The sequence below is a fragment of the Mustela nigripes genome, chromosome 6, assembly GCF_022355385.1.
Source record: "Mustela nigripes isolate SB6536 chromosome 6, MUSNIG.SB6536, whole genome shotgun sequence".
In the NCBI taxonomy this organism is placed as follows: domain Eukaryota; kingdom Metazoa; phylum Chordata; class Mammalia; order Carnivora; family Mustelidae; genus Mustela; species Mustela nigripes.
Genome location: NC_081562.1, coordinates 53,707,370 through 53,731,425, shown reverse-complemented (window position 1 = coordinate 53,731,425; position 24,056 = coordinate 53,707,370). Strand labels below are relative to the sequence as shown.

At 36.0% G+C, this 24,056-nt stretch overlaps 1 protein-coding gene across 1 annotated transcript; it reads right to left on the bottom strand.

Annotated features, from left to right (window-relative positions):
* Positions 1-1,057: 1,057 nt before the first annotated feature.
* Positions 1,058-7,783, bottom strand: KLRD1 (killer cell lectin like receptor D1). The gene is made up of 6 exons (XM_059404732.1): positions 7,548-7,783; positions 6,248-6,340; positions 6,040-6,102; positions 3,619-3,770; positions 2,656-2,759; positions 1,058-1,712 (listed from the first exon to the last, which is right to left on the bottom strand). The coding sequence occupies exons 1-6, from the start codon at positions 7,552-7,554 to the stop codon at positions 1,592-1,594; spliced, it is 540 nt and encodes a 179-aa protein (XP_059260715.1). The 5' UTR covers positions 7,555-7,783; the 3' UTR covers positions 1,058-1,591.
* Positions 7,784-24,056: the final 16,273 nt, after the last annotated feature.

Genomic DNA, 24,056 nt, shown 5'->3' with positions numbered 1-24,056 from the left:
TATATTTATATTTTAAGAATTAAAATACACAGGCTCTTTTTTCTTCCTGGCTCTTTATTAAGAATCAATTTGAGGTTCTTAATTGTTATATTTTAATTGAAATAGAAAACAAAAAGATGTTTCAATATAAATTTTTTTAAAAGCATATGCAACAGTTTTTTTTTTTTTTTAATATTTTTTTTTTAAATTTTTTTATTTTTTTATAAACATATATTTTTATCCCCAGGGGTACAGGTCTGTGAATCACCAGGTTTACACACTTCACAGCACTCACCAAAGCACATACCCTCCCCAATGTCCATAATCCCACCCCCTTCTCCCAAACCCCCTCCCCCCGGCAACCCTCAGTTTGTTTTGTGAGATTAAGAGTCACTTATGGTTTGTCTCCCTCCCAATCCCATCTTGTTTCATTTATTAGGCATATGCAACAGTTTTTAAAAGTGGAATTGGCTTTTGATATTTGTGAGGTTAGGAAAACCCTAGGTCACAGGCAACAGACCTTTTTATGCTCCCACCCTTTCTCTGACACACTCAGGACCCCTCAGTTAAATGGGTTACTCCCTCCCCAACATTAAAAGGAAAATGTTCAATATTTTACACATAACTTTTAAGAAAAAGGCTTGGGGTTGATTGGCGAATAAGATCTTCAATTTACATCTCAGTGACTTTTTACTGATGGATAACCATAAGGCAAGAAAGACATGTAGGGTAGAAAAATAAGTATTGTAAATTTATTTGATCAGGCTTGGATTCCGTTTACCCTTGAGAAATCTAAAAATAATCACATGGGAACCACCTATTTGGCCCAAGATTCAAAAGTACTTTGCAGAACTCAGGACCACCAAGAGAAGAACACAAACATGTTCCCCTCTAAAGTCTGATGATGCACATGAGGGAGCTGTCATATGACACTTAAACCTCTAAATTGAAACATAGAGATATATAGATATCCAGAAAAAACTAAGTTCCAGAAAAGTAAGATGAAGATGGGACTTCCCAATTTACTATGACTTACAAAGTTCTGAAATGACATTGATATAGATCATTTGGTGCAAATTATTTTATTTGAATTTCTTCAAAAAAATTCACAAGGATATATGCATAAAATATGTTAAATTTAATGTTGAACATATCCATTAAATCACAATAGTCCTGAAATTCCTTACCTTGGTGCACTGTTATGGCAGATATAGGTGCACAAGTTTCACCAACTTTATTTTATTTTTTAAAGATTTTATTTATTTGTTTGATAGAGAGATAGAGAACACAAGTAGGCAGAGCAGCAGGCAGAGAGAGAGGGAGAAGCAAGCTCTCTGTCGAGCAGGGAGCCTGATGCCAGGCTCAATCCCAGGACTCCAGGATTATAACCTGAGTTGAGGGCAGCTGTTTAACTGACTGAGCCACTCAGCTGCCCCAAATTTCACCAATTTTAAAGCACATGATTTCAAATGTATGAAAATTGTATCATAAGACTTGATTTGAAACATTTTACAGATCCCAGAAGTAGATAATTAGCAATAATATAAGAGGTGAAGTCATTTCTTAGTACTACTGAATCTTCACTGCCCACCACCCCCACTCCAAGAAACACTTAAATAAGCTCTTTTTTACATATAAAACGACTTTCATCATCACAGCGTTCATCCAAAATACCTTGGCTTGAGCTATACATTATGCATTTCTTTGTATTTAATTTTTGAAGTGATGGCAATCTGTAATGAAAAATAAAATGTTAACATATAAGAAAAGGAAATGAGACTATTCAAAGATAGTGTTTTTTTATGAAATGATAGAATTTTTAAAGCACTTGAATGAGATATTAACATATTGAGTCGATTGATTTTTATGCAAGAGCCATGTTTTCACAATTTCAAAGCACAGTATTACAAAAACTCAGCTACTTCCTCAATAATCAACAGTATTAAGGCCAAGGATTTCATGTTTTTCTTGCTGTTTTTAATGGTTTTGATATATGGTATGCTTCTGTTTTGTTTAAAGATATACTGGATAATCAACTCTGGGAAAAAAAATCCAAGCATAAGATTTATCATTGTCTGAGGCTGCAAATCCAATGTTTATGAATAAAAATGAGAACCAAAGTTTACAAATATACAGAAAATAACCACAGACTATATGAAACATGGGAGTATGCTGAAAATAACAGACTCAAGAAGAGTAAAGAAAATAATATGCTATTTTCCCTGAACAGCATCTGTGAAGGTAAGCATCTGTACATGCACGTAGGCATCCAAGGGCTTGTATGAGGCAAAAAAAAAAAAAAAAAATCGAAAACTGTTTTATGGTCACAAGTACACTAACTTCATGTCACTTAAGCATAAATTTGGATGATCTAGGTGGAGCTAAAATTATTAGATTGCCTCTCTTTTTTATATTTTCAAGACAGATAGGTTATCCTAGCTACATGCTCCCAGATGTTACAGTATCTGGCGAGATCTACAGATAAACTCATAAAGATCTAAAAGAGAAAGAAGAGGAGAGGAGAAAAAGGTAAGATGAGGAAAGAGAAGGGAGGGGAGGGGAGAGAAGGGGAGGGAATGTTAGGGAAGGGAAGGGAAGGGAAAAGAAGGGGAAGGGAAGGTTGGGCAGGACACGGCAGGGCAGGGCTAAAAAGGAACTTGACTGCCAGAAACTTACAGATCTTGGGAGACAGGAGAGCCATCTTCCCACAGCCAGGCCTTTTTGTCGTTATGGTAAAGGAGTCCAATCCAGTAAAAATATGTGCTGGAGCTCATAAAATGCTGATTGGAAACAGAGACAAATATATTAATCAAATTTGAATGTATTTCAGGAATAATATACTTTTAAGAAGGTGTCAGCATCAAATTTAACTTTTTAATCACAGAAACTGAAATCATTTTTAATGTCCAGTTTAAAAAACATAGTCACATGCCTCATGTTTTCTTCCTTATTGAAAGTACAGTTACATGCTTTCTTCCTTATGTTATTTATTCACTAATTTCCACAAATATCATTTATGATACACAAATAAATGTCACAAAATACCACTTCTTCAAGGAATAGAAAACATTAGAAGGAAGTAAGAGTTTTCAAAGATTACAATCAAATTTGATCCCACATCAACAGTATCTGGAGGATAAATTTCATAGATATAGTCTACTTAACTTATACTCAAGATAGTTTCATAATGCAGCTAGAGAAATTTTCACTTTTTCTTAAGTTGTGTAATTTTTTTATCAGACCCTCCATACTTATCGCACATTAAATCCCAGAATGATGACAAAAAATGTAATTACAAAGTAAATTATAAGCCCAGTTAATGAACTAAAAATCATAAAATTATTTTATTAGTCTTTGAGTAAAAATAATGGCCCATTATTCATTCTTTGAATTCTCTCTAAAATGTTCCTTGTACTTTATCTGGACTGTAACTTGATTTTTATTCCTATAATATAAATCTTTGAGAAATTTTATGTAGGTTTTATAATGATTATTTCAAGATATAGCAAATTAGCAAGTCAGTTCAAATAATAACCATCCATTTACTATAATTAAAGACAAATTAAAGTATTCAGCTTATTTAGATAGCATATTTTCCTAGGTCAAAGAAAATGTAGGAAATCAGAATTAAATACATACCAATTTATCTCTGTTTTGGAACCAAAGTAGACTGGAATTCAGAAAAGCACAGAATCTCTGACTTTCCTGCCAAGTCTTCAATTCACGAGAAAAGAAGTAGCAGTTGCACTGGTACCCAATCCAGCCTTTTGGACAAGAACAACAGTCAAAGTCTAAGAGAAAAAAGAAAAATGACTTATGACATTCAATTTTTTCAATGTTATTTACTCATTCAAAAATCATTTGCTATTTCTTCACTATTTTCCACAAATATTCTTTGAGAATCTACTACACATACAATAGTTCAGGTGCTATTAATGTGACATGTCAGACATAATGCTTTTTCCTAATAGAGATTATATTCGAGATATAGAGTCAGAACAATATAATTTCCAATCATTTATCAAGTCAATTTAATGATAATTTTGGTAAATATACACAAGAGTAAGTCAGTATGTTAAAACATTGGGTAGCAGAGTGTAAATTGGAGGGTGGCTGAAGAACCTTTTGGAGGAAATGACCCAAATTGAGCCCTGCTGTATAAATAAGAATAAGCGAGATGAAAGAGATATATAAAGGAAAATATTTTAGCATATTTCCTGAGTCTGAAAACAATATAGCACAAATTGGAGAATTCCGATGTTTGGATATTTTATTTTGAAAATAGAGATAAATAAAACAATGAGCTTGAAGTCTGATATTGCACAGTTTCCCAGTGATAGTGTCTTGAACATTTACTCTCCTCAGTGATAAAAGTCAAGACACATGGTAGGTACTCAAATCTTTGACAAGTGAACGGTTCTGAAGTGTAGGGTGGAGTGGTCCTTACTAGGAGCTGGAGGGTGGGGTAAATGGAGAGATATTAGTCAAAGGGGACAAACTTCCAGTTAGAAGGTGAATAAGTTCTAGGGATCTAATGCACACGGTTATGATTATAGTTAGCAATACTGTATTATGTACTCAAAAGTTGCTAAAAAAGTAGATCTTGAGGACTCTACCTCTCCAGAAATGGTAATTCTGTGACATGATAGAGGTATTAGCAAATGTTATGGTAGTAATCCTTTTGCAACTATAAGTGTATCATATCAACCTGTTGATTACCTTGAACTTACACATTATATGTCAATAATATTGAAATACGACATCAGGCCATCAGGGAGATTCAAATTAAAACTACATTGAGATATCACCTTACACCAGTTACAGTGGCCAAAATTAGCAAGACAGGAAACAACATGTGTTGGAGGGGATGTGGAGAAAGGGGAACCCTCTTACACTGTTGGTGGGAATGCAAGTTGGTACAGCCTCTTTGGAGAACAGCGTGGAGATTCCTCAAGAAATTAAAAATAGAGCTTCCCTATGACCCTGCCATTGCACTACTGGGTATTTACCCCAAAGATACAGATGTAGTGAAAAGAAGGGCAATCTGTATCCCAATGTTTATAGCAGCAATGGTCACGGTCGCCAAACCGTGGAAAGAACCAAGATGCCCTTCAACGGACGAATGGATAAGGAAGATGTGGTCCATATACACTATGGAGTATTACGCCTGCATCAGAAAGGACGAATACCTAACTTTTGTAGCAACATGGACAGGACTGGAAGAGATTATGCTGAGTGAAATAAGTCAAGCAGGGAGAGTCAATTATCATATGGTTTCACTTATTTGTGGAGCATAACAAATAGCATGGAGGACATGGGGAGATAGAGAGAAGGGAGTTGGGGTAAATTGGAAGGGGAGGTGAGCCATGAGAGACTATGGACTCTGAAAAACAATCTGAGGGTTTTGAAGGGGCGGGGGGTAGGAGATCGGGGTGCCAGGTGGTGGGTATTATAGAGGGCACGGATTGCATGGAGCACTCGGTGTGGTGCAAAAAAATGAATACTGTTATGCTGAAAATAAAAAATAAATTTAAAAAAATTGCAATACGGATGGAAAAAATGTTAAGGGAAAAAAAAGACAAATATGATCACAGAAGATGGTGAGACAATTTGGAGATCATTTGGAAAAAATATTTTAAAAAATTGGACTTTGAGCTGGCTTTCACTGGGTAAGTGAAATATCTGCACTATATTCTGAGTCATGCAAGAAGCAGAAGCAGAGGTGAAGAGATATAAAAATATGAGCTATGAGCAAACCAGCAGGTAATTAGGATTAACCATAGTATTTACTGTACCTTATTTTTTTATTTGTTACTTAAACATGAGCACTCATATAGGAAAAAAAATGTCATTTCAGGTTAATATTTTCCTTATTACTTAAATATGTAAATGACCCATGTTCAATGTAATTTAATGCTTTTTACATTAGAGAAAAATGAAACATGGCTATCCTACAATTAGTAGGTAAAACCGTATTCTTAAGTGTACTATTCCATCATGCTCAGTGTGAGAAAAACAAGAAACTACCAAAACTAAGACTTTCCCAAGTATGGAACCTACCTTTCTGGACTTCAGTGATTTCATCTGGTGACAATGTTGGCGGAATACTTTGTTTAGGATATACTGTAAGAAATGATTAAAAATTTACTTCATTAAATACAAGTTTATGAAATAATAAAATATTACACATTAGTAAAATGAAACATTTATTATTGAATGGTTTTACCTAAGTTATGGTTTTTATACAAACTTGACTAGAAAAACTTACAATTTTTCAACAAAATTCCCATAGTAGCCATCAAAATAAGGCATGTTACTCCTAAGATGCCAGAAATCAAATTCCATGGAGTGGTCTGAGAAGCTGTAGTGAAAGAGAAATACAGTGATTATTTAAAGAACAAAGTTCTTAAAAGTAATACAGTGAGAGAGAATCCAAAACATTCTTTGGTTTGATAACCCAATAATCTTGCCAATGAAACACTGGAAAATGAAAATATTCCCTTCATAACTTGCTCCAATACCCAAATTTTTATGTGCTGTAATTTTTTCATTATTGAAATTATCTATAAATTTTCTCCTTTACCAGTCTTGTTCCAGTAAAGTGGACTTACCATTTATTTCTTAATTCCACAAAGAAGCTTAGAGATCCAGAGTAAGAAGACATCAGTAGGCATCAAGTTGTGTTTTATAGGCTTACATAACAAGAAGCACAAGATAATATGATTCCCATTAAGTAGATAAAAAAACGTCAGGTCCATTAATAATGTTATCTTCTCCAGGTATCAAAGCTAGTCAGTATCCAAGTCAGAAATCAAATGCAAGTTTGTCTAGACCCAGATTCTTTTACTTAGCATCTTCTATCATTGCAGCAATAGTACTTGGAAATGTGCCCTTCTAGTCACCTCAGTGCATTCTCTACCTACGAAATGTCCAGCTGCTTGTAGTTTTGTAGAGGTTTTTTGATAAGGAAGAGAAGACAGAGGAACACTCCCAGCCTGATGTGACATATGGGTAATACCTTGGGGACCTGGATTCATTTCACTGTACATTAAGTTAGGATATATTAGCAGCCATTTTTTTTTTCAAGAACATTACGCTTTCTCACACCAAAAATTACTGCTTTTTGACATTTACTCTAAAACAAATTAATGTTAGGAGATGTGGCATTAACATTAGCACTCTCCCAAAGAGTCACTAACAGACATACTATTAATCTAGGTGACTTAGAGTGTCATAACACAAATGGTAAATTTTTAAAAGGACATTGTCATTAATTTACTTCGGTGCTAGCATTATGTTTTTCATAACTTAATCTGGTAAATTCAGTTTGCATTCAGAGTTTAGAGCTTATCATTGTCAGAAGTCACTCTTTAAACCTGCTGGAAAAGTTTCACAAAATCATTTCTAAATTATAGATAAAGAATCAGGAGTGGAGAGCACGGACACATGGAAAGCCTAAAAATGTCCATTTCTTCCTAAAAGCGCTACCATGAAATTAGCCATATCCCTGAGATGCCTTTTCTCTTTCATTTCATTTTTAAAAATTTTATGACTCGGAACTCACATACCTGCCATGAGGAATGTTCCAGTGTCGATGCTGGCAACACACAGTACGTGCTTAATCAAGAAGGATGGTGGTGTGTTGGTTCACGGAGCTGAGCTGGAAGCTAAATAATCCAAAAGTTATGCATGAAGAAATTTAAAAGGAAAAAAAAGAAAAATTATTTATTTGAACAATGTTCTCGAATCTTCTATAGGTGAATGTATCATATGAACAAGAAGCAGTAAAGTCACTAGCTTCTAAAGTGTTCCAGGAACCACAACACAGGAAATCACCACAGTACATGTGTAATGCAAACCCTTTGATTATCATAAAAGAAAATGAGAGGGATTTTTTTTAAATATGTGAATATCAAAATCAACTTAAATTCATTTGGAAAATGGGAAATGTATGGTTTTCATCCCTGAGTTTACTGGGAATCTGGGTAGAGATGAATTGTTACCCTGTTTCCTTTGTTTTCTTGTCTCATATTTCACACCCTGAGGCTCTACCTTGAGGACAATTCTATAAAACTGCCTTGGTGTTACCTGAGGTAAACTCAAAAAAAAAAAAAAAAAAAAAAGAACTAAGAAGAGCACCAAAACTACCTGACACTTAACAAATTACGAGAGAAAGTGGAGTCATCCTGCCCAAACCAAGTATTAAGCGAATGTCTGACTTAAGATGGTAGGAGTTCATAAAGCCCTGGTTAGAAACACAGTGGAACATATGAAATAAGTCCCAGCCCCAGCAGCCCCAATTACACAGAGTCATAGATTTGCTTTTGCCTAAGCAAATCTGGGCTCACTGCATTTTGAGTAAAGTAAATGAATGTCATCTGATTCTGCTATTTAGCCTCATGCTCCAACAGGATTTTCTCTTATTTTTTTCTGCACAATTTTCTCTTATAATAAATAAGTAATCACATGACTCATTTCTCTCCCTTTTCCTCTCCCTCTCTTTCTGCCCATTCACTCATGGTTTCTAAATTACCATCAAAGTGTATTCATCTTAGGATATATCAGAACATAAATGCCTTAAGCAACAGTTTCTTCCTAAGTAATTAGAAGTCCCATCTTCGGACATTTGAATTCAATGAAACTATGTAGATAAAGCACTTGTCTTAGAGTTTCTGGAGTCAGCTAAAGTGTCAAATGCAGACATAGCAAGAACTTCTTTTCTTAAAAGGATGGACTAGGGGCGCCTAGGTGGCTCAGTGGGTTAAGCCGCTGCCTTCGGCTCAGGTCATGATCTCAGGGTCCTGGGATCGAGTCCCGCATCGGGCTCTCTGCTCAGCAGGAAGCCCGCTTCCTCCTCCTCTCTCTCTCTGCCTGTCTCTCTGCCTACTTGTGATCTCTCTCTGTCAAATAAATAAATAAAATCTTTAAAAAAAAAAAGGATGGACTAGTTTTTATATTCATACCTCTAATATGGTTCCACATATTATTTCAGAGATGCAAAAAGGACCCATTATTTTAAAACAAATGGTAGAAATGAGTTAAAATAGTTGTGATTCAAAGTTTAATTGGTTGTTGCATAAAACAATGGATAAGAATGAAATTCTACTCTATTTTGAAGCCACATGTTAGAATTATGATTACCTATTTTATCTCTAATCACCTAAAGTATGAAACATGAACCTACTCACTTTATTTAAATGAAACATCATCTGGGAAGAACACTGAATATGTATTTTTTATTCATAATTAAAATAATTTATTTTCATAGAAACACAAGTATCTGTATTTTAGTATTTACTAATGGTCAATTTTTATTCATTGTTAATTTTCTTAAGAGTTTCTTAACCAGGGCGCCTGGGAGGCTCAGTGGGTTAAAGCCTCTACCTTCGGCTCAGGTCATGATCCCACGGTTCTGGGATTGAGCCCCGCATCGGACTCTATGCTTGGCGAGAAGCCTGCTTCCCCCTCTCTCTCTGCCTGCCTCTCTGCATACTTGTGATTTCTATCTGTCAAATAAATAAAAATATTTAAAAAAATTTTTAATTAAAAAAAAAGAGTTTCTTAACCTTTTCCCAGAAACCTGAATTTCATGTTATTCATGTAATTTGGTAAGGCACCTTATGTCAGTTCTATAATAACTACTTTAGGGTAAAAGGAACAACCAGATAATTTTTTCAAAGTTCATTCAACATCTAACAACCAAATCAAAGGTATTCAGCTCAGTGTTGAGGTATTTTTCAATATCACTGAATGGAAAATGTGTGACACTCAGCTTGAGAAAATATCGATTGATCTCTACTCTCTATCTATTCTAATATACTAAAATTCTGGAAATCATAGGAGACCCCAGCTCTTTCTCACTTGTGCTTCATTACAGAAGAGGTATCATTGAATCTATTCCCAATCCACCCTGGAGCAGAACAAAGAAACAGAGAAGGAAGAGGCAACTTCAGAAAGAAATAAGGAAAGGACTCATTTTAAAATTGAAATTTGAGCATGAGCTTGTGGGATAAATTAGATTTGGAAATACAGAGCTGTAGTTACTGTAAAGTGAGAAATAGATAATAGACATACCTCACAACAAAACCTAAATAAGACAGAAAAAATTCAACACACATTTCTTCTTCCCATTTTTTTAAATAAAATGAAACATACATATTGAAATGTAATAAAAGCAAAAATTCTAATGAATTATCAAAGGAAATACCTGCAGCTACCACTCCCATCAAGAAATAGAACATTTCCAGCACCCTCAAGATCTTTCCTTACCTTACCTAGTTACTACTCTCTTTCTCCTTCCAGATATCACCTCCATCTTGCTTCCAAAATTATCTTCACTTCAAATGCAAACTGAAAAATGCTAAAATTCAAACCATTTTTGAAATTTACATAACTAGAACAATATACTACAAACTATTTTGTGTCTAGCTTATTTTCCTCAAGTTCGAAAGAGTTATCCAAGGATCCATCTCCATCTTGCTGATACTGATTAGGCCAGATGCAAATTCTGTGGCTAGTAGATAAGACAAATTGATTGATTTGAATTGATTGGTGTCCAATTTGGATACTGGAGTGCAGCCAACTTTACTAAAAACAATGTGGTATAAAATGAAGATTAATGATCATCTAAAGGAAATCCAAGACACTAAATTTCTAGAAAGATGAAATTTGGGAAATTATTGGCCCCTTTTCAGTATTTATTCTTTTGTTTTAATTCCTTTATTTTTTTCTTAAGATAGGTCTTTATGAATGAGTCTACCACTGATCAACCAATAAAAGTTCATTTTGAAGCACAGGGGAAAAAAGAGTGAACTTCTTGCGTACCAATTGTAATCAATTCAAGTCCTGATTCATCAAGAAAGAATGTTATAACAGATGAGCCATGACTTGTATGAGCTTTGATTTGAAAATATTTAGCATATCCACTGTCTCTGAATTTATTTCTTTTTTTCTTTCTTTCTGTCCTTCTTTTTTTTTTTTTTTTTTTTAAGTAGGCTCCATGTTAGAGAGAGGATAGTGTAGCTGAGATATGAGAAAGGGAAATGAAGATAGCTGGCACTAATACAAAGAGAATAACTATAATAACTATACTTTCTTCTAGTTAATCTTCTAGTTAATCTCTCTCTCTCTTTTTTTTTTTTACTTTTTATGTTGCAATGCATATGGATTGACAAAAGTTGTAAAATTAATACAATAGAGGTAGTTCCCTGGCACCCTTCACTCAGTTTTCCCCATGGTCATATCTTGCACAATTTGAGTATAATATCAAAGCCAAGACATTGACATTCATACAATCCATAAACTATTCAGATGTCACCAGTTTTATATGCACTTATTTGTAAGTGTGTATAGTTTTATGCGATTTTGTCTTGTATATAAGTTTGTATAACTGCTATCACATAATCTGTTTTTATATTTTAGAAAGCAACTGCCACCTTTTATTTTGTTATCCTGAAGTTTGCTTGTGAAAGAAAAGGCAAAATAAGTGACTGGAACTTTACCAATTTTCAATTTAATGATTTGATTTAGTGGGGAACATTTTAACATTTATTGAGCACATATCACATGCCTATTCTAGTGTTTAATTAAAAGTCTCATTAAGTGTATGAGTACACATTTCCCAGTACCAGTACATTTATTCCTAATGAAGCATTAGGATTACTTCACTGATGTAGCAATTTATACATCGGAAATTCTGCTATATCCAATACTTTCTTCGATGTAAAGATTACACAAGTAGATCTAGCAATAGGAAATCACGTAAATTTCTCCCTTTGAATATTCTTGTCATGGAGTTAAAGATCCTGACATTACTTTAAATTGAGTAACCAGATTCTTATTGGTCATTCAGTTCCACCAACAGAACTTTCCTAAGAGTAGACTAGGATTGTTCCTTACAGGATCTCGCTCTGGCCTTCTCTGAGGAGTTGAGATGATCATTTTGTAGCTCCAGCGAGGAAATATTTGCCATTAGAGGAATGCTGATTTTTCAGTTCTTATTCAACACATTGTTTTAATTCAATCTGTATTTTTTACCCAATATCTGTGCAATTGTATTATGAGTTTAAGATACTGCATGTTTGTTTGACAAGCAGGGTATCATTTTACAGTTGTGATTTAGAGATAGTTACAAATTCAATCATGGATATTAACCAAAGATGTTACATAACAATGTTTCTCTTTTTTTCCCATGAAATTGAAAGTACCAGGAAACTGCTTCCCACCAAAAAAAATAGACAAACAAGCAATAAATTCAAAGAAGCAATCAATTCTACATCCAGTTCAGGAAGCACTTACTCAGATTCAGATGAAAGAAAACAAATGTGGAAGTTTTGAATATACTTAGATTTTTCTCAACACTTGACACTGCCTAATAGCTGTTTTATAAAGTAAGATGTCAAAAGAAGCATTCAAAGTAATGACCTAACTGGTAATAGATTTTGGACTAAACATTGGCATTCTCTGATTAAGGGCAGAGAGGGGTTTATAAAACTAGAATGAGGAAAAAAAAAACAAAAAACATACAATTTGTTTCAAAATTTCTTAATCTCAGCTCTTAACGCATATCTCTTCTAATTAATAAGTCCCATCACAGGAGACTTCGCTAGAGTGTAAGACCTCATGTAAGAGTTGCATGGAACTTGTTGGCTGCAACTGTGGCTTGTCAGTCCTCCTGCAGATGGAACCAGTGTGTTTGTGGTGAGCTGTTGGGAGGGTGTTTAGTTTCTCACTCTGAAGCAGCACACCTAGTGACACATTGTTTACTTCCTAAGGTCTAAAACTGAAGTATTTTTACTAAATATCTGTGGAATGGCACAAAGCCTCTTTCTTGACCTTAGACAAAAATATATGTATTACAAAGCTCCGTGATCAGCATCTCTTGATAAAACCTGAGCATAAAGGAAAAACGGAAAAGAATTTCCTAAGTAAGACACAGTAAGTACCAAACAGGAGACTACTCCGCTCAATAAAAACCCACCAGTCTGGAAAACTCACCTTTTAGTTTTCTTACTGATCTCTCAGCCAGTGAAGGTCAATTAACGTATACATTTCCAAAATCCAGTTGCCTGAACCAAATCTGAAAGAAAAGGGCATATAAAGGATTCTTCTTAAAAAAATGTTATGTGTCCCTAATTCTTTGGTAGAGAAGTAGTCTTTTTATTTATTTGTAATTTTAGTTTGTAAAGTGAATCAAGTTACACAAAAACAAGTACCTAATTTAGGTGATACATAGATTGGGCAAGAAAAGCAAAGAAAGAAAGAAGGGAAGAAGAAAAAGGAAAAGAAGAAAAAGAAAGAAAGAGAGAGAAAGAAAGGAAATAAAGAAGGGACGGAAGGGAGGGAGGAAGGAAGAAGCAAAGACGGAGAGAAGGAGGGAGGAAGAGGAAGAGAGGGAGAGAAAGAAACAGGAAGGAAGGAAGACCACCGCCTGTGCTCTCTTTTTCTCTCAACAAATAAAAATATTCAAAAATATATATTTAATGTTTAATAATACACATATTTAATAAATTATGAATATGTAAATATATACATGCACACATAATTGACTATATACTGTTTGTTTTTATGCAGGTAAAACCTAGATTTCAACAGATCATTAAATTGTCAACAAAACTTCGTATAACCTCTCATAAATAGCTTTCCATTATATGCTATATTGTTTTCTGGTTTGCCTGTTTTCATTCCTTCTGTCTTCTAAAAAACATAACTTATTTTTTAATCTGTTCACATTAATATCGATTTGTGAATTTACTGATGCTTTGAGATATAAAATAATTCACTAGGATATCATTACCAAAGCAGATGGTTCTTTTTAAAATTTGGGGGTTTTCTTTGCAGTTAAATTTCATAGGGGAAAAAAAAAAAAGATCTTACCCTACTCCCTCTTTCTACTCGCTCTCTTTCTCTGTGTATGTGTGTGTATGTATGTGTGCGGTGGGAGAAGTGATAAATTTTTAACCAGAAAGATATAAGTGTAAAGTAAACATTATAACTTGTCAGTAGCAGTTACAGGGTATTTACTATTCACTGTATGTGAATATCATGTTTACAATGTTCCAGGAAGACACTAACAGGTAGAATGATGAGAATAAACTATCTTTAATTTTAGATCTCTGCCATTGAAAAGGTTAGAAAATTATAATTTTTTTTTTAACAACATAAGAAGGGTGCATCCAACATGCTATGAGACAGTAGAGTTAGGTCTGGTAAGTCGGCTTCATGACGTGAAGTAGAAAATACAAATTATGTCTCACTTGAGACAAACCTTCTTTATCAGTGATGAAGACTTTGGTTTTTTCCTGTAACCTTAGGATAATCAAAAAATTTTATATTACATATACTACATTTTATACTACATTTATGCTACAAAATTTTTTTTTTTTTTAATTTTTTATTTTTTATAAACATATATTTTTATCCCCAGGGGTACAGGTCTGTGAATCACCAGGTTTACACACTTCACAGCACTCACCAAATCACATACCCTCCCCAATGTCCATAATCCCACCCCCTTCTCCCAAACCCCCTCCCCCCAGCAACCCTCAGTTTGTTTTGTGAGATTAAGAGTCACTTATGGTTTGTCTCCCTCCCAATCCCATCTTGTTTCATTTATTCTTCTACCCACTTAAGCCTCCATGTTGCATCACCACTTCCTCATATCAGGGAGATCATATGATAGTTGTCTTTCTCTGCTTGACTTATTTCGCTAAGCATGATACGCTCTAGTTCCATCCATGTTGTTGCAAATGGCAAGATTTCATTTCTTTTGATGGCTGCATAGTATTCCATTGTGTATATATACCACATCTTCTTGATCCATTCATCTGTTGATGGACATCTAGGTTCTTTCCATAGTTTGGCTATTGTGGACATTGCTGCTATAAACATTCGGGTGCATGTGTCCCTTTGGATCACTACATTTGTATCTTTAGGGTAAATACCCAATAGTGCAATTGCTGGGTCATAGGGCAGTTCTATTTTCAACATTTTGAGGAACCTCCATGCTGTTTTCCAGAGTGGCTGCACCAGCTTGCATTCCCACCAACAGTGTAGGAGGGTTCCCCTTTCTCCGCATCCTCGCCAGCATCTGTCATTTCCTGACTTGTTGATTTTAGCCATTCTGACTGGTGTGAGGTGATATCTCATTGTGGTTTTGATTTGTATTTCCCTGATGCCGAGTGATATGGAGCACTTTTTCATGTGTCTGTTGGCCATCTGGATGTCTTCTTTGCAGAAATGTCTGTTCATGTCTTCTGCCCATTTCAGACCGATATCCTTGATGAACACAGATGCGAAAATACTCAACAAAATACTAGCCAATAGGATTCAACAGTACATTAAAATGATTATTCACTACGACCAAGTGGGACTTATTCCAGGGCTGCAAGGTTGGTTCAACATCTGCAAATCAGTCAATGTGATACAACACATCAATAAAAGTAAGAACAAGAACCATATGATACTCTCAATAGATGCTGAAAAAGCATTTGACAAAGTACAACATCCCTTCCTGATCAAAACTCTTCAAAGTGTAGGGATAGAGGGCACATACCTCAATATCATCAAAGCCATCTATGAAAAACCCACCGCAAATATCATTCTCAATGGAGAAAAACTGAAAGCTTTTCCGCTAAGGTCAGGAACACGGCAGGGATGTCCATTATCACCACTGCTATTCAACATAGTACTAGAGGTCCTAGCCTCAGCAATCAGACAACAAAAGGAAATTAAAGGCATCCAAATCGGCAAAGAAGAAGTCAAATTATCACTCTTCGCAGATGATATGATACTATATGTGGAAAACCCAAAAGGCTGCACTCCAAAACTGCTAGAACTTATACAGGAATTCAGTAAAGTGTCAGGATATAAAATCAATGCACAGAAATCAGTTGCATTTCTCTACGCCAACAGCAAGACAGAAGAAAGAGATATTAAGGAGTCAATCCCATTTACAATTGCATCCAAAACCATAAGATACCTAGGAATAAACCTAACCAAAGAGACACAGAATCTATACTCAGAAAACTATAAAGTACTCATGAAAGAAATTGAGGAAGACACAAAGAAATGGAAAAATGTTCCATGCTCCTGGATTGGAAGAATAAATATTGTGAAAATGTCTATGCTACCTAAAGCAATCTACACATTTAATGCAATTCCTATCAAAGTACCATCCATCTTTTTCAAAGATATGCTACAAAAATTTTTATACTACATATACTACATTCATGTTTAACATGAATTTTTCCTGGTTATAGTCACCTTCAGAGTGCTGGGAATTTAAAAAGGGAACAGAAATAGCCTATATTCTGTTTACTTTCTCCCAAGTCATTAGCATGCAGCTGATGCTCTTCGTCTTTGCAGTGACTGGCATAGGAGGAAAAGGAGTGGTGAGTGTTGTCATTCCACTATGAATCTTGTAAGAATGTTGATCAAGAGGCTGAGGTATCCCAGAAGAGTGTCACATCTTGGCTATTTGCTTTGCTGTATCATTGAAGTGAGCTACTAAACGTTTTAAAATTGCCATTCTTTTTTTTTTTTTTTTTAAGATTTTATTTATTATTTGACAGAGAGAAATCACAAGTAGTCAGAGAGGCAGGCAGAGAGAGAGAGAGGGAAGCAGGCTCCCTGCTGAGCAGAGAGCCCGATGCGGGACTCGATCCCAGGACCCTGAGATCATGACCTGAGCCGAAGGCAGCGGCTTAACCCACTGAGCCACCCAGGCGCCCCTAAAATTGCCATTCTTAATTGGAATGAGCTCCATTCTTCTTCTTCAACAGTAAATAGAGAACAGAATCACATTTTCTATTATATGAGAATTATAAATTTTTATGGATAGAGTAGAAACAACTTTGAGGGAAAAGTAAACTGATACCTGAACGTGTTAAAGCCAATATTTTGAAAATAAAATAACTATTTCAAAGATAGTTCATAGTGAAATTCTTAAGATTTTCCCCAACTCTTAAGTTAATAAGCATCAATACATCCTCTGAAGATATTTCAAGCTAGACTCAATTTCCTTATTCAAGGAATATTCCTGGGTAACTCTTAAGTGCCAGACACTCTTTTGGATGTGGTGAATACAGTCACCCACAAAAGAAACAACAATTTGTGTTTTGTGGTATTTTAACTCTGTTGCAGGAATCTAGCAATAAGATCACACATATGTAAAAAGAGTTTATCGGGGCGCCTGGGTGGCTCAGTGGGTTAAGCCACTGCCTTCGGCTCGGGTCATGATCTCGGGGTCCTGGGATCGAGTCCCGCATTGGGCTCTCTGCTCAGCGGGGAGCCTGCTTCCTCCTCTCTGCGTCTCTGCCTACTTGTGATCTCTCTCTGTCAAATAAATAAATAAAATCTTTTAAAAAAATGTATGATAATGTCCATTTAAAAAAAAAAAAGAGTTTATGGGATGGAGAAATATAAAACAAAGAAGGAGGACTTGAAGAGGTGGGACAGGTGTGAAGTGGGATGATAAAGGGTTTTTTTTTTTTTTTAAGATTTTATTTATTTACTTGGCAGACCGAGATCACAAGTAGGCAGAGAGGCAGGAAGACAGAGAAAGGGGGAAGCAGGCTCCCCGCTGAGCTGAGAGCCCAATGCTGGCTCAATCCCAGGACCCTGGGATCCTGACCTGAGCCGAAGGCAGAGCCACCCAGGCGCCCCAAGGGATGATAGAATTTTAAAGCAGATGATGAAGGAAAGCCTCGCTGTGAAAAAGATAACTGAGCAGACAGGAGCAGACAGGAAAGAGGTGAGTGAAGGGACATCTGGGTGGGTCAGTCGGTTAGGCAGCCAACATTTGATCTCAGCTCAGGCCTTGATCTCAGGGTCACAAGCTCAAGCCCCTGTTGCACTCCACACCTGAGTGTGAGCCTACTTGAAAAAAAAAAAGAAAGAAAGAAAGAAAAAAGATAAAAGAAAAAGAGAGAGGTTAATATGCAAACCAGGCAGCAGGGGAAGGAGCTCTGAATGCTGTGGTCTCCACAGTTGTGGTGTGAAGTACTCACTTGACTCTTCTATTGACATGGCCTGCCCCTGTTACTAGGAAATGCACAGTCCAAGCCCAGAAGTGCTTCCTTGGATTTAATCTAGCTATGCCAAGGAAGAATGCCTAAAACTCAGCCAAGAATCCTGAATTGTTATTTTTGTTAGAGAAGGCCAGGAAGATTTTAGTTTGTTTCAGAAACGGATGAATCTACTTTGAATCAGAAATACCCACTAGCTGTGCTCCAGCTTTCTGACAGTTATCCAACTTCCGATGGTTTACTTATAAGTAACAGTTGCGAAAAATAAAAAGGAATGATTTCAGGGGAAGGGTAGGCTACAGCTGAGTTTGTGAGTTTTGTCAATTGTTACTTTACATTAAACTAAACAGACAAAATATCCTGATGAAGAGCAAAAATCAGTAGCCACAAGGATGATAAGGTCTCTGTCAGTGGAGTGATTAGGGAAGCCTACCTATATCTGAAATACAAAGAAAAGAAAAGTTATCCACACTTTAACCTCTACCTGCTTCTCAGAATCAGCTGTATACCCATAGTTCTAAGGCAGGTCTGTCATATCTCTCTAGAAAGGCCAGGCTTTTGTCCTTTACACTAATTGAAATGCTCAACAAGAACATAGGAGTCACTAGTCTAGCACTAAAAGAATTTCCAGGAAATATAAGAGAGGGGTTGCATGGGAATAGGAATTGGGCCAGTTGTTCAATATTTTAAGGCTGCAAATCACTGAAAAATAGACACACTCGAGCGAGGTGTAGCTTTCTTGGCTTGTATGATACCAGACTCCATCTTGAAGCACACAGGTGTTTTCAAATTAATGTCCTTGCAACTGTGTACAGTGCTCCTCCATCTCCATGAGCTGTGCTTGGGAAGTACGCAATGAAAGGCAAGCAATCTTCTTAGTTGTGGCCACTGTTAAACTTATCCACATGCTAGCAGGGACAGCAACACAGTTTGCTCAGGGTACAATGTCAGGCTGGCCCCCTCTCATTGGGGACATGGAGGCAAAGAACATGGAAGTTTTCTATCAAGCATCAAGTGAACTCCTGAAATAAACTTGCAGGATGCCCTTCGTTCTATTTCTTCCTTTGAGGCTTATATGGTTTGAGAAGGATAACTCTGTCCCCTTGTGGATGTGGTGATTGTTGATTACTTTTTTTAAAATATTTTATTTATTTATTTGAGAGTCAGAGCAGAGCAAGAGAGCATGAACAGGGTGAAGGGCAGAGAAAGAAGCTGACTCCTTCCTGAGCAGGGAGCCCAGTGTGGGGCTCAGTCCAAGATCATGACCCAAGTAGAAGGCAGACACTTAACCAGCTGGGCCAGCCAGACACCCCTGTTGATTCTTCCAACTGTCTCAAAAGCTGAGATTTCAAGAAAATGTATTGTCTTGGATCTCTACTTTTTTTCAGTAGATCCCCTGCTTCAAGATTTATAGCCCCAAGTTATATTACTAGAATCATCCTACCATTGACCATCCCATTCCCCTGAATGCTCAACAAAAGGAGATGCCTCCCACTTCCAAAGTAGATGCAAACATTTACTCCTCTTCCAAAAGCACATACATCAGAAAAGAATAGTTCCTGACCCATTTTGGGCACTGACTGTCCAGCAGTGAAATAGGACAAACACCTCAACGACACAAGATACAACTCAAGGAAACTCAGGGATAGTAGGGTGCACATGGTGCCCCAGACTCTGCTTGTACTGTAGAGAGTCATGCTTGCCTGGGTACAACCAAAGTCAATGTAGAAAGCAATCTTGATTGTCAGGGGTTATAATAAAACACTTTGGGATTTATTATAGATTTTTTCTCGTAGATCAATTTATGTCATTTTGAATATTTTTCGCTCCTCACTTAAGCCCTAATATATAAAAACACTTATTTGATCCTTAAAAGTTCCGAAGGCCTAAAGTAATAACCAAATAATGAATTACTTATACATTAAAATGTTAAATTTTGGGAGAAAAGGGAAACAATGAGAGCTTTCCATGTTCAGCATCAAAATAAATTAATTAGGGTGCATGGGTGGCTCAGGTCATGATCTCAAGAGTCCTGGAATGGAGCCCCGCATCAGGTTCTTTGCTTAGCAGGGGGCCTGCTTGCCTCTCTGCCTATTTGTGATCTCTCCCTCTATCAAATAAATAAATAAAATCTTTTAAAAAATAAAAATTAATTAATTAATTAAACATATTAATATTCAGGAAGAAGCAGTGAGAAAAATGCTCAAGGAAGAATTAGAGGACAAGAACTTCACAGTTGCACAACCAACCAGGACATGATTCAGAACGGGCCACTTTCTCTAGGTATCAGTTGCAGCACTGCTAGAGTGGTTAGATCTAAATCAGCGATTTTCATACTTTTATCTTTTAGAACTGAACTTTTATATAAGTGAAATTTTAAGTAGACATGTAAACCAATAAAATGCACAAAATCCAGACATATAATTATTGAGGCCAGGGCTACCCTCTCAGTTAACTCTCCCCACACATGCCTTGGAGTATCTAAGGCTGCTATTTTTAAAACTTAGAAGCAAATTATTTAGGTGTTCGACATCCATTTTAACATTCAAAATCTATGATTTTTTATTGAAGTATCGTTAATGTACAATATTATATCAGTTTCAGGATCTGTATCCTGATGTGCCAAAATGTAGAGACTTAGCAATTCTATGCTCTACTCAGTGCTCTTCCTGGAGACTGCACTTTTGATCCCAATCCTGTTTCACCCATCCCCCCACCCATCTCCCCACGGGCAGCACCAGTTCTCTGTATTTAAGAATCTATTGTTTTTGTTTCTCTCTCTCTTTTTGTTCTTTGTTCTTCTGTTTTGTTTCTTAAATTCTACATGTGGGTGAAATTATATGATATTTGCTTTCATACCCACAGTTAGGAGATCTGCTTGAGCTATATGCCTATTTCCAGATATTCCTTGATTTTTTTTTTCTTTGAACCAGACCAATCCAGTGAAAATAAGTTCTTTTTGATTGAATTAAAGTCTATAAAGAATCTACACCCATAACATTGTAAACATCAAGCTTGGACTGTTTTACTATCTCTGCACCTCCGACACTTCACATCAATGGGCCACAGCAGATGTTCAACATTAGTTTTCATGGGTATTGACTCAAGACTAAATAATTGATTAATACATGTGGCAGATTGTTATAATGTGACCCCCAGATACTATCCTCTTGTATTTAGGCCCTTGTGCTCTCACCTTGCCCTTTAAATCTGAACTGACCTTGTTACTTGCTTTGACCAATAAAATGTGGTAAACATGTTTCTCAAGTTCTCTAACCAAACCCTTAAGAGGCCCTAAATCTTCTTCTCTCTTGTGAAGAGCTAAGTTCCCATGTGAAGCAGTCTGAGCTATCATGTTGGCAAGGCCACATGGTGAGAAGGGTCACAGAAGATAAATAACTATGAAAGGAAAAATGTCTTTGAGAATAAAGACCAAGGAGAAATAGACCGCAGCCTTGCAGCCATCCTAACTGAAGGGCAAGACAGGATTATGGAATCATGGAGGCTTCCATCCCAATAGCAGCTCCATGAATGAAGCCGACCACCATTATATAGAACATAAAGAAGAGTTATCCCCACTGGACTCCACCCAGCCAACCCACAGAAACGTGAGAAACAAAATATTTGTTGATCTAAGATGTTAAATTTTAGTGTGGTTTGGCACACCACAATAGATAACCAAAACAGTATGAGATAAGCAAGTAGGTTCAAAGGCTCTCTCAAAGAAAAAAGAACTTGCCCACTTCAAACCTTGACATTGCCTTGCTCTACTGTTTTCTCTAAGAGTTGTATGCTTTTTCATTCCTTACATATGTCATTCTTACATATATTATCTAAAGCATTTCAAAGAGACCTATCACATCTTATCTAGTCAGGAAACCAGTTTTATTTCAATTTTAATTAAAATTTTAATTTGAAAAATCTTTTTTGTTTTTTAAAGATTTTATTTATTTATTTGACAGAGAGAGAGAGAGAGAGAGCACAAGCAGGAGGAGGCAAGGGGAGAGGGAGAACCAGGCTCCTCGCTGAGCAGGGAGTCAGATGCGGGACTCAATCCCAGGACCCTAGGATCATGACTTGAGATGAAGGCAGACGCTTACCTGTCTGAGCCACCCAGGCACCCTAAAATTTTAATTTAATTTTAATACACCTTAGTTTTCAATCAAATCACACATATAAAATACATTTAAAAAGTAACATTATTTATTTGTACATTAAACCTAATAAAATGTTGAATTTTTAAAAAGGATTATGGTACAGTCATTATTTGAAATCACTAACAGATCTGATTCATTAACCACAGATTTCCTTTAACTCAACTTCATCTCTAAAGTGTCTTCTTGATTGTCTTGATCTGGTTCCGTTTTAGCATTTTCCTTATGCTGTGTGATATTTCATCTTAAGATGATCACTATTATATGCATATTTTCTTCTTTTTGTTTACATTTTCATTTTATTCCATTTCCTTTCATCTTCTTTTTTTTTATAAATACAAATAATAAACTTTAAAATACAATAGAGGGGCACCTGGAAGTCTCAGTCACTTGAATGACTAACTCTTGATTTTGGCTCAGGTCATGATCTCAGAGTCCCAGGATTGAGCCCCAAATCAGTCTCCATGCTCAGTGGGGAATCTGCCTAAGGATTCTCTCTCTTCCTCTCCCTCTGCTCCTCCCCCTGCTCATGTATGCTCTCTAAAATAAAAAAATTAAATCTTAAAAAATATATATAATCAAATAAATTTTCTCTGAATTCTAATAGTAGATTTAATATTTGTTTAAAACTGTGTGAAAGGGGTGTCTGGTGGGCTCAGTGAATTAAGTGTCTACCTTTGGCTCAGGTCATGATCTCAGGGTCCTGGGATTGAGTCCCGCATCTGGCTCCCTGCTCAGTGAGGAGCCTGCTTCTCCCTCTATCTGCCACTTCCCCTGCTGTGTTCTGTCTTTCTCTCTGACAAACAAATAAATAAAATCTTTAAAATAAAAATAAAACTGTAAAAAATTAATAATGGAAAGCATATCAGGATTACAGTTATGTTTAAAATGGTAGCAATTTTCTAACAATAACATTTGGCATCCATTTTTTTAAATGGAAAAGTAAAAGATTAATTTGGATGATTTTAAATTGTAATTTTTGTTTCTTTCCATCCCCTCCCTTCGTTGTTTTCAAATTTCATTAAAATTAAAAGATAATTGAATGGTACATGATGTATCAGGACAGCTTGCATCATCGATATATTTTTCTAGTAAAAGAAAAGAAACACTTTTGGGGCACCTGGGTGGCTCAGTGGGTTAAAGCCTCTGCTTTCAGCTCAGGTCATGATCCCAGGGTCCTGGGATCGAATCCCACATCGGGCTCTCTGCTCAGCAGGGAGTCTGCTTTCCTTCCTCTCTCTCTGCCTGCCTCTCTGCCTACTTGTGATCTCTGTCTGTCAAATAAATTAAAAAAAAGAAAAGAAAAGAAAAGAAAAGAAACACTTTTATGAGAATGTGTTAGCTCTGACTGAGCCAACTATAGTTTGAGATAAACTCACACATTCAATCTGTTTTGTAAGTTTATAATTAATGACTCCGAGCTATTTTTTTTCTCATTTTTCTCCTTCAATGAAATGCAGTATTTACAGATAAAATTCTGTATTCAAACTCGTCATTAAATAGAATGGCCTAAGCCAACATAGTGAATAAACAGCATGATAAACACAGCTTCACAGGCTTAGCCTTAGAATCCAAATGATCTAGATTAAAAGCAGTTCTAACACTTTCTAGCTTGGTGAATCGAATTCCTAAATAAATAAATAAGTAACAATTACTTAGCAAGAATTTCACAATTTCTAAAATTATATGTTTAACTCATTGGTTTGGGGATGACTAAATAAAATGAGTGTAAATTACAGGGTACAAAATAATTATGCTGACCTACAAAAGATAGATGGCGTTTTATAATTATTAGTAGTGGTCAGATGAAAATGACAAGATAAATGCAGATATCACATAGAATACGAAATAGGAAGATCACTAATTCTTCCCCGTCATGAAAGAATGTGGAATTCTA

Bases quoted from the DNA above. Each gene is read 5' to 3' on its own strand.
- KLRD1 (XM_059404732.1), bottom strand. The intron at 6,103-6,247 runs GTAAGTTTTTCT...CATTTCTTACAG, and splicing joins GGGAATTTTGTTGAAAAATT to TATATCCTAAACAAAGTATT. The intron at 1,713-2,655 runs GTAAGTTTCTGG...TTTTCATTACAG, and splicing joins TCTCCTGTCTCCCAAGATCT to ATTGCCATCACTTCAAAAAT.